This window comes from Nanorana parkeri, unplaced genomic scaffold (assembly GCF_000935625.1).
Source record: "Nanorana parkeri isolate BGI_ZX_2015 unplaced genomic scaffold, ASM93562v1 scaffold3031, whole genome shotgun sequence".
In the NCBI taxonomy this organism is placed as follows: Eukaryota; Metazoa; Chordata; class Amphibia; order Anura; family Dicroglossidae; genus Nanorana; species Nanorana parkeri.
Genome location: NW_017309299.1, coordinates 53,780 through 65,534, shown reverse-complemented (window position 1 = coordinate 65,534; position 11,755 = coordinate 53,780). Strand labels below are relative to the sequence as shown.

Below are 11,755 nucleotides of genomic sequence, written 5' to 3'. Positions count from 1 at the left end.
CACCACCCTCCCTTCCCCCTGTCTCCCCCACCACCACCCAGCCTTCCCCCACCCCAACAGCTAACTCCTCCCAACTCTTTACAGTTGTACGGCTCCTGACAGGTGATCCATGATTGGCCAAAGTCATAATGACGTTGCCCAATTATGGCTCTTACAGAGTACTGGGCCCTGATTGGGCAAAGTCTTGCACCTGACCTGTGTTCAGGTGCAAGGCTTTAGCCAATCAGGGCTCAGAAGGTACATTGCTGGTCAATGGGGTCAATGGGGGAATGCTCCTATACATTGCTGGTCAATGGGGGAATGCTCTTATACATTGGTGGTCAATGGGGGAATGCTCCTATACATTGCTGGTCAATGGAGGAATGCTCTTATACATTGGTGGTCAATGGAGGAATGCTCTTATACATTGCTGGTCAATGGAGGAATGCTCTTATACATTGGTGGTCAATGGAGGAATGCTCTTATACATTGGTGGTCAATGGAGGAATGCTCTTATACATTGGTGGTCAATGGAGGAATGCTCTTATACATTGGTGGTCAATGGAGGAATGCTCTTATACATTGGTGGTCAATGGAGGAATGCTCTTATACATTGGTGGTCAATGGAGGAATGCTCTTATACATTGGTGGTCAATGGAGGAATGCTCTTATACATTGGTGGTCAATGGAGGAATGCTCTTATACATTGGTGGTCAATGGAGGAATGCTCTTATACATTGGTGGTCAATGGAGGAATGCTCCTATACATTGCTGGTCAATGGAGGAATGCTCCTATACATTGGTGGTCAATGGAGGAATGCTCCTATACATTGGTGGTCAATGGAGGAATGCTCCTATACATTGGTGGTCAATGGAGGAATGCTCCTATACATTGCTCGTCAATGGAGGAATGCTCCTATACATTGGTGGTCAGTGGAGGAATGCTCCTATACATTGCTGGTCAATGGAGGAATGTCCCTATACATTGGTGGTCAATGGAGGAATGCTCCTATACATTGCTGGTCAATGGAGGAATGCTCCTATACATTGCTCGTCAATGGAGGAATGCTCCTATACATTGGTGGTCAGTGGAGGAATGCTCCTATACATTGCTGGTCAATGGAGGAATGCTGTTATACATTGGTGGTCAATGGGGGAATGCTCCTATACATTGCTGGTCAATGGAGGAATGCTCCTATACATTGGTGGTCAGTGGAGGAATGCTCCTATACATTGGTGGTCAGTGGAGGAATGCTCCTATACATTGGTGGTCAATGGAGGAATGCTCCTATACATTTCTGGTCAATGGAGGAATGCCCCCATACATTGGTGGTCAATGGAGGAATGCTCTTATACATTGGTGGTCTGTGAAGGAATGCTCCCATACATTGCTGGTCTGTGGAGGAATGCTCCTATACATTGCTGGTCTGTGGAGGAATGCTCCTATACATTGCTGGTCTGTGGAGGAATGCTCCTATACATTGCTGGTCTGTGGAGGAATGCTCCTATACATTGCTGGTCTGTGGAGGAATGCTCCTATACATTGCTGGTCTGTGGAGGAATGCTCCTATACATTGCTGGTCTGTGGAGGAATGCTCCTATACATTGCTGGTCTGTGGAGGAATGCTCCTATACATTGCTGGTCTGTGGAGGAATGCTCCTATACATTGCTGGTCTGTGGAGGAATGCTCCTATACATTGCTGGTCTGTGGAGGAATGCTCCTATACATTGCTGGTCTGTGGAGGAATGCTCCTATACATTGCTGGTCTGTGGAGGAATGCTCCTATACATTGCTGGTCTGTGGAGGAATGCTCCTATACATTGCTGGTCTGTGGAGGAATGCTCCTATACATTGCTGGTCTGTGGAGGAATGCTCCTATACATTGCTGGTCTGTGGAGGAATGCTCCTATACATTGCTGGTCTGTGGAGGAATGCTCCTATACATTGCTGGTCTGTGGAGGAATGCTCCTATACATTGCTGGTCTGTGGAGGAATGCTCCTATACATTGCTGGTCTGTGGAGGAATGCTCCTATACATTGCTGGTCTGTGGAGGAATGCTCCTATACATTGCTGGTCTGTGGAGGAATGCTCCTATACATTGCTGGTCTGTGGAGGAATGCTCCTATACATTGCTGGTCTGTGGAGGAATGCTCCTATACATTGCTGGTCTGTGGAGGAATGCTCCTATACATTGCTGGTCTGTGGAGGAATGCTCCTATACATTGCTGGTCTGTGGAGGAATGCTCCTATACATTGCTGGTCTGTGGAGGAATGCTCCTATACATTGCTGGTCTGTGGAGGAATGCTCCTATACATTGCTGGTCTGTGGAGGAATGCTCCTATACATTGCTGGTCTGTGGAGGAATGCTCCTATACATTGCTGGTCTGTGGAGGAATGCTCCTATACATTGCTGGTCTGTGGAGGAATGCTCCTATACATTGCTGGTCCATGGAGGAATGTCCCTATACATTGGTGGTCTGTGGAGGAATGCTCCCATACATTGCTGGTCTGTGGAGGAATGCTCCTATACATTGCTGGTCTGTGGAGGAATGTCCCTATACATTGCTGGTCTGTGGAGGAATGCTCCTATACATTGCTGGTCTGTGGAGGAATGCTCCTATACATTGCTGGTCTGTGGAGGAGCCCCTTTACAATGGTGGTCAGTGTAAGTGTAAGATCAGCACACCACTTCTCACTGCTCAGGAAACTCCTCAGGAGGAACCCAAGTGCTCTACGGAACTCAGGTTAAGAAAAGCTTCTCTACCAGATTGTAACCTCCTATTATCATGGTCCTGATTGGATAGCTTAGTTATTGAAGCTGAGTTCCCTGTAGAGAGAGCAATGTCACCGATCTATTGGTTAGTGAATCTGTGTATTTATTATTATTATTATTATACAGGATTTATAGAGCGCCAACAGTTTGCGCAGCGCTGTACAATATAAGGAAGACATTACAATCACAATACAATTCAAGACAAGATGGTAAGGAGGGCCCTGCCCCTGAGGGCTTACAATCTAAAAAGGGAGGGGCCAGTGATACATGAGGAGGAAGCTGTGTGGGGATGAATTCTTTGAGAAAGTGATGGTTCAGTGGTTAGCAGGAGGTCTTGGGATGAGCGGAGGGGACGGTTAGGGTGATACTTTGAGACGAAGTTTGAGATATAGAGGGGGCGGAGTTGTGGATGGCTTTGTAAATGACTGTTAATATTTTAAATGTTATCCTTTGGGCTATTGGAAGCCAGTAGAGGGATTGGCAGAGGGAGGTTGCAGACACTGAGCGTTTGGTTAGGTGGATGAGTCTGGCAGCTGCATTCATGATAGATTGAAGGGGGGAGGAGCCAGTGTAGAGGTTGGCCAATGAGGGAGTTACAATAGTCAAGACGAGAAATAACAAGGGAGTGGTTGAGTAGTTTTGCGGTGTCATTGGTGAGGAAGGGGCGTATTTTGGAGATGTTAGGAAGGTGAAGGCGGCAGGATTTGGATATTGATTGGATGTGAGGGGGCGGAGTTGTGGAGTGGAGAGATAGATTTCAGTGTCATCGGCATAGAGATGGTATCGGAAGCCATGTGAGGTGATCAGCTGACCAAGGGAGGAGGTGTAGATAGAGAAGAGAAGGGGCAGAGCCTTGGGGGGCCCCTACAGAAAGAGGAAGAGGAGGGGGAGGAGTTAGATTTGTAGGTGACACTACATATATTAACATATATTAAATATCTATCTATATACTGTGTGTACGTATGTATGTTATGTGTAATAGAAGACTATGATGATATTGTGATGTTAATACCATTCATTGACTATATTACAATGGTGACTCATAGTTTTCCACCATGTTATGCTGATAAGGGGGGCTTCTGTAGTCTTGGCCCAGCATGACAACACTGCTCCTCTATAGATACAGTACAGTGAGTGAGCGTTGTTACCCTAGGACAGGAAGTGTGTTCATGGCAGGATCACCAGGCTAAAATAAAGAAAAAAGGGGACCTGTCAGGATAAATCTATGAGCTCTGACATCCCTCCTTGTATTTAGAAACGTCTTTCTTTGTTGAGTGTTGGGATTAGAACGTCTGGCCTGCTTTTATTGCTCCACTCCTGTGTGGTCTCTGGAATGGGGACACAGGGACACGGAGATGTAGCAGATAGTAGAAGGGAGAGAACCTCTGTCAGCTTTCCATTGCTGACTATCTCACGTAGAAGAGATTCTCCCCACCTTCTGCGTAGCTCCTGGATGGAATACAATGGACAGACCCGGGGAGACTGAGCGGAGGGGCTACATGACTGGGGGGGAGGAAATGTCCCGGGAGAAAGGCTACAAAATAAAATGGGAATAGCTGCTCTTACCTGATTGGACGTTAGGAGTCAGGTGTCCGGGAGGAGCCGCATGGGAAGGATCTGCGAGGGCTGAGGGACGTCCTTTCTGGAAAATCGACGAAGGAAGCAGGTTTTCCCACCCTGAATTTTGTAGTATGGGGGTTGCAGGGTTCTTTTCTGTCACGGCAGCTTGGCGGGTTAGGGGGTCTTTGGGGGGGTCTACAAAATCGGAGTTGATGACAAAAATGGGGGGCCCTCAGCTGGTATGGGTGCTTCCCCCTGTTGGTGTCCGGATTTGTAGGGAGCGTGGCCTGGCCCCTTGGGAACCTGGAAGTAGTAAGTGTCCTCGAGCTGGTTGTGGTGCGGCTGGGGACACGGGTGGAGTGTTAGGAGAGGCCTTTTTTGGGCTGTTGGGCACCCAAAGACCCCTTCTCAGGTCATCCATCGGTTACAGTATTATTTGTGTATATTATTTGGTTTATTACTTTTGATTATTGTTAAAGTCGTTGGGTTTAATAAAAGGGGCGGGCGGCTGTGGCCATTACACGCCGCGCAGTCCGAGTGTTTATTGGGGTTTTAACAGAGCGACCAAAATTGACGAATCCATCAGTCATGTCTTGGTGAGAGTTTCTAGCTCAGACCTCTGGCCTGCTTCTCCATCTCCTAATTATGGTCCTGGATTTCCTCCTCGAACTATATTCCTGCGTTCAGTCTTGGTGGCACCAATCTGATGACCCCCCCATCCAGATAGTCCCGATAGGCCCTATGCCTGTCATTACTGGCCAAGAACATTCTTTACAAGATTTACTATAGATATTATCTTCATAGAAAACTTGTAACCGTGGAAACATCATATTTTTACATATGTTCATACCCAACAAAACATGAGAAGTGAAGATTAGGTGATCATCAATAACTACTGAGGTTTTGGGGAATATTCATTTGAATATCGGCTGAGAGAAGAGTAGAAGAAAAAATGGCGCCATGACCTCCGTCCATTAAAACTGATATTTGATGAAGAAAGAATTAATAATAATGGACTCACATTTATGTAGAAGTGACATGTAATGAGAAAAGCATGTCCTTATAAAGGAGCAGCTAGCCTCTGATAGTCCACCATGGCCGGTGGCACGGTTGAGTGTTGGGAGAGATCTCTGAACTCGGTCTCCTTGCTGCTCAGTTGTGACACTGCGGGTCAGTCATCTCTACTGAGCAGTGACACATCGCCATACTCCTGCACTCAGAGGGTCAGTTGTCTCTACTGAGCAGTGAGGACATCGCCATACTCCTCCACTCAGAGGGTCAGTTGTCTCTACTGAGAAGAGAGGACACCGCCATACTCCTGCACTCAGAGGATCAGTTGTCTCTACTGAGCAGTGACACATCGCCATACTCCTGCACTCAGAGGGTCAGTTGTCTCTACTGAGCAGTGAGGACATCGCCATACTCCTGCACTCAGAGGGTCAGTTGTCTCTACTGAGCAGTGACACATCGTCATACTCCTGCACTCAGAGGGTCAGTTGTCTCTACTGAGCAGTGAGGACATCGCCATACTCCTGCACTCAGAGGATCAGTTGTCTCTACCGAGCAGCGAGGACATCGCCATACTCCTCCACTCAGAGGGTCAGTTGTCTCTACTGAGCAGTGAGGACATCGCCATACTCCTGCACTCTGAGGATCAGTTGTCTCTACTGAGCAGTGAGGACATCGCCATACTCCTCCACTCAGAGGGTCAGTTGTCTCTACTGAGCAGTGAGGACATCACCATACTCCTGCACTCAGAGGGTCAGTTGTCTCTACTGAGCAGTAAGGACATCGCCATACTCCTGCACTCAGAGGGTCAGTTGTCTCTACTGAGCAGGGAGGACATCGCCATACTCCTGCACTCAGAGGGTCAGTTGTCTCTACTGAGCAGTGAGGACATCGCCATACTCCTGCACTCAGACAGAGGGTTCAGAGTCCTCTCCTAGGGAAGATCCAGTTTGAATTCCTCTCCCAACATGCTGCCCTATCACCAGCCATGTCATCTGCTTCCATAAGTCTGTCACGTCAACATAAATGTCTAATATTGTTGTTTTTCTTCATTAAATACGGGGGCGTCCCGAGGCCGTGACGTCATTGCGCATGCGCAGTAATTTATTGATACCTGGTGCCCCCCCCCTTGTTTTACCTCAAGCACACACACACACACATGCAGAATAATACACCCCCTCTCGTCCCCACAGATAAAATAAAAGAGCCCCATCACCTGCACATTCCCTGGTGATCCAGTGGTTGATTGCGGTTCACTTGCCGGTATTGGCCGGCGGGCCGGAATTTTGAGACCCCTGCACTAAAGGCTGAGGCTGAGACTAGACTCAGCCTTCCTTCCTTCTGCTGATCGGGCCCCATAGTGGCTGCGTGGGCCGCTAGAGCAGTAGTTCTTTCACTGATCGTCGGCATTATGTTGCTTCCCCGTAAACATTTCCCTGGAAACCCTGAAGACCGAGTGAAAGTTCATTTCTGTATTTGAGTATTGTTCCTTTTTCCAATGATTGCAAGGACTGAGTTAAAGGAGAACTATGGGGTCAGGGCTTTTCCCCATAGTTCTCCTCAGGGTCGGGGGAGGGACACAAACTAGCGTCCTCCCGTCACCCTAGGCTCAGTATATAGGGAGCTACAGCTCGCGGTATACCGAGACGCCGCAGCCGGAGCGGATCCCGACATCGATGTCGAGATCCGCCCAGCTGCGTGAGTTGACAGCTGGCTCCGCCTATCTAGAAGCCGAGCCAGCTGTACCCGCCCCCTCCCCCGTCCGTTCCGCCAGTCAGCGCTGGCAGATCGGAGTGGGGAGGAGGGAATCCAGCCCCTCCCCCTGTCATGGCAGAGAGCCGTGACAGGATCGAGAGGTGAGCGAACGCCGGTATGTGTTCGCTCACCTCCCGATCTACTGAGCCGATCTGTGACAGTCTCATTGTCACAGGTCGGCTAGAACTATGAGGTGAGTGAAAAGCACTCCCCCTCTCCCCCCCTCATAGTTCTCCTTTAAAGTTGAGATAAACCCCAAAATCTAGCTTGCATCTCAGTGTCTATTGTACATCTCAGTCCTGCTGATTTCCTGCAGCCTCTTTCAGCCACTCCCTGCCTACACGCATGTGTTCCAGTAGTAGCTGCACATTATTTGTAAGGGCAGGGGTAGGGTTAGTGACGGGGTTAAGGTTTATTATCTCCATAACTATCACGTTGTATAATTTGTATGGTTACAATACTTTCTTGACAGACAATCAGGATGTTTCTAAACAAGAGCCACCTCCCTGCCACGTTCCTCCTGACGGGCATGCCGGGGTTGGAGTCACTCTATAGGTGGATCTCATTTCCATTCTGTTTCATGTTCTTCATGTCCATTGTTGGGAATAGTCTGATCCTTCTTGTGATAATCAAGGATTACAAGCTCCACCAACCCATGTTCTTCTTTCTCACCATGTTGGCCATCACTGACCTCCTCTTCACCCTGGTCACCAGCCCCTCGGTGCTCGGCATTTTTTTGTTTGACTATAAGGTCATCAGATCTCAACTCTGCCTCCTACAAATGTTCTTCATCCATTCGCTTTCCATCACTGAGTCTTCTCTTCTGGTGGCCATGGCCTTTGATCGATATGTAGCCATCTGTCATCCTTTAAGATACACATCCACTCTTACCAGCTCTGCTGTGGCCAAGGCTGGTCTTGTCTCTGCCCTGCGGGGCACTCTTATCCATATACCACCCGTATCCAGCCTGCAATTTCTGCCCTACTGCAATGGTAATGCCCTGTCCCATTCATACTGTCTACACCAGGATGTTATGGAGTTGGCCTGTCATGGAACCAACACCTTCAACATCATGTATGGCCTTGCGATTATCCTGTGCACGGTTACGCTGGATCTCATACTCATTGTCTTGTCTTACATTCTGATACTCCGAGCTGTCTTCCATGTCACCAAAATGGACCGTTATAAGTTATTCAACACCTGCGTGTCCCACCTCTGTGCCGTGTTTCTGTTCTATGTTCCCATCGTGGCTCTGTCCATAGTACATAGGTTCGGAAAACAGGTCTCACCCTTATTCATGAACATCATGGCCAATGCCTACCTGTTTCTTCCATCCGTGCTTAACCCCATCATCTACAGCATCAAGAGCAAACAGATCCGTGAAGTCTTACTTCAGATGTTCCACGGAAGGCCGAGAGATTGTTAAAGGGAGAGCGCTTTGTATGTTCCAAGATCCGATTTGTGCTTCTACTGTAAATCTGTTATCAGCAAATGTATTAAACCCGTATTTTACATTTTTCTTGTTTCTGACTTAAATCGGCATGTCATGTCTTCGGTCACTTAAAGTGGATCTGTAACCGTTAAAGAAATATCTGTAAATAATATCCCATTTTACTGTATACAAGGTATCAGAATCTTTCATTAAGCTTCTCTATAGGATGTCCACTCTATGGGGTATCCACTCTATGAGGGTGTCTACTCTATAGGGTGTCTGTCCACTCTCCAGGGTGCCCACTCTATGGGGTGTCCTCTCTAGGGGGTATCCACTCCATGGGGTGTCCTCTCTGTGGGGTGTCCTCTCTATGGGGTGTCCACCTCTATGGGGGTGTCCACTCTATAGGGTGTTCACTCTATGGGGTGTCCTCTCTATGGGGTGTTCACTCTATAGGGTGTCACTCTATGGGGTATCCACTCTATGAGGGTGTCTACTCTATAGGGTGTCTGTCCACTCTCCAGGGTGCCCACTCTATGGGGTGTCCTCTCTATGGGGTATCCACACCATGGGGTGTCCTCTCTATGGGATGTCCTCTCTATGGGGTGTCCTCTCTGTGGGGTGTCCTCTCTGTGGGGTGTCCTCTCTATGGGATGTCCTCTCTATGGGATGTCCTCTCTATGAGGGTGTCTATTCTAAAGGGTGTTCACTCTATGGGGTGTCCACCTCTATGGGGGTGTCCACTCTATAGGGTGTTCACTCTATGGGGTGTCCTCTCTATGGGGTGTTCACTCTATAGGGTGTCACTCTATGGGGTGTCCTCTCTATGGTGTGTCCACTCTAAGTCGGTGTCCACTCTATAGGGTGTCACTCTATGGGGTGTCCTCTCTATGGTGTGTCCACTCTAAGTCGGTGTCCACTCTAAAGGGTTTTCACTCTTTGGGGTGTCCTCTCTATGGGGTGTCCACTCTATGGGGTGTCCTCTCTATGGGGGTGTTCACTCTATGGGGTGTCCTCTCTATGGAGTGTCCACTCTAAGTCGGTGTCCACTCTAAAGGGTGTTCACTCTATGGGGTGTCCTCTCTATGGAGTGTCCACTCTATGGGGTGTCCTCTCCATGGAGTGTCCACTCTATGGGGGTGTCACTCTATGGGGTGTTCACTCTATGGGGTGTCCTCTCTATGGGGTGTCCACTCTATGGGAGTGTCACTCTGTTATGTCTATGGCTAGCTTTAAAAAAAAAAAAAAAAGCTGAGACAGGATATATGATGATTTTATATTAAAAACAAACCTGCACCAAATCCTGAGTTATTAATATCAAATATATGATTAAAAAAATGTAATCTGTGGGAATCCCTTTCCTCAAAATCCTCATGTCAAAATGGTGTGTAGATCTAGAGAACTAGGCAGCTGAAGTTATGGTTAAGGTCACACACACTCCCTCCCTTAGTCCAACCTACGAGATCCGTCAGTGTGATAGACAGATCCATTGGCCAGTTGGTAGACCCGAGACATACAGCCAGGTCTAGCTCCGATTTTGCTGGAAAATGTAAGATTTGCGTATAACCTCAGCTGCCTATATATGTATGTATGGACCTATTTCTATTGCTTCCTTGTCATGTGTCTTTAATAGCGAACTGGCCTGGCTTTAGTTTGGGTGTCCGCCGCTCCCAGCCAGAAATCTGGATTCAGCAAACATCCAAGTCAACCAAACCCGGGGCCTCCTGTGTCCTAGCAACCAATGGCGCTGTGGGATGTCTTTGGTGGCCTAGGATGTTAGTGGCTGGGCTGCGGAGCAACACTGGTAGCTATGTCATAGGTGGACGCCCCATAACAACCAAAGATGCTGTGCGGCTGCCAGCATCCTAACAACCAATTATGTTGTACGTCTCAGCCACCAGTCACCCAATGGTTGCCAGGACACAGCCGGGGGTTCAGTGGGCAGATGAAAGGGCCAAATTGCCTATATGGTGAACTGAGAACAGCTTAGGTTTGGGTCAAACTCAGTGTCAATCCAAGCCCAAAGTTTATCCCTAATCTTCAATATGTCTAACTTGTAGACAACACATTTCATTTTTTTTTTAAATGTTAATGAAAGTCCGGAGAGGTTTCTTTCAATGAAAATGTTCTTTTTATTTGGTAATGGAAGGTCATGGAAGGTCATAGAAGGTCATTATTCGTTCTGTAAAAGACTCCTCGTGATATCTCTCTACAGACATGTCAGGCGCCTACGTAGAGGACTTCAGGTTGGCCTCGCTAAGAGCTTTTTGGGTCATTTTGGTGCCCTCACCAGGACCTGAAGGATTGTTCTGCTCTAATGTACTCTGTATTATTGGAAACCTGGGTATTGGATGTGATATGGTCTTGTATCGTATCGTGTGATATGGTCTTGTATCGTATCGTGTGATATGGTCTTGTATCGTATCGTGTGATATGGTCTTGTATCGTATCGTACACAAATTCCAAAAGCTGATACAACTTCTGAGAACTTCATGGTTAAACCTCTCCCGAAATATCCCTCAAACCGTCCCCTCCGCTCCACCAAAGATCGACTGTCCTCTGGCCCCCTCCTCACCTCTTCCCATGCTCACCTGAAGGACTTCTCCCATCTTCTGGAACTCCTTACCCCATCCTGTTCTATCTCCAACGAAACCCACCTTCAGTTTTGTTGGAAATCCAACAGCATATGCCGTATATGGCAGTGACGTGCGGTTCCGGGTGAGGCATTCCCTGGCCCCGCTGGCTGAAGCCCTGCCCCCACCGGATGAAGCCCGTCACTAAGCTAGTGCGAAGGAGGAAGGGAGGAGCCTCCCTTTCCCTCACTAACTAGCTGTGAAAAGCTGGATGCAGCGCCGTCTGTAATTAACAGGCAGCGCTCCCTAACCCTAACCCTCTTTCAAGTCGCTTTGAATGGAGAAAAAGCTGTCAGGTTCAGACTTGAAGCTGACAGCTTTTTCCTCCATAATTCTAGGTGAGGCTCTGCCTCCGCTGGTTGGGGTTAGCAAAGGTTAGGGTTAAGGGTGGGGGTTAGGGTTCGGGATTAGGGTCATGTTAGGGTTAAGGGCGGGGTTTATTTATATAATATTGGTATTTGTGTAGCACCGACAATTTACGCAGCGCTTTACATACCGCACATTCACATCAGTCCCCGCCCTCGAGGAGCTTACAATCTAAGGTCCATATCTCACGTGTATATATATACCGGAGCCAATTCACCTTCCAGCCTGTCTTTGTAGTGTGGGAG

General features: G+C 48.1%; 1 protein-coding gene across 1 annotated transcript; it reads left to right on the top strand.

Moving 5' to 3' along the window:
- Positions 1-7,560: 7,560 nt before the first annotated feature.
- LOC108802689 (olfactory receptor 51G2-like) lies at positions 7,561-8,505 on the top strand. The gene has a single exon (XM_018574546.1). The coding sequence runs from the start codon at positions 7,561-7,563 to the stop codon at positions 8,503-8,505; it is 945 nt and encodes a 314-aa protein (XP_018430048.1).
- Positions 8,506-11,755: the final 3,250 nt, after the last annotated feature.

Coding starts and splice junctions, on each gene's coding strand:
- LOC108802689 (XM_018574546.1), top strand. CDS start 7,561: ATGTTTCTAAACAAGAGCCACCTCCCTGCCACGTTCCTCCTGACGGGC.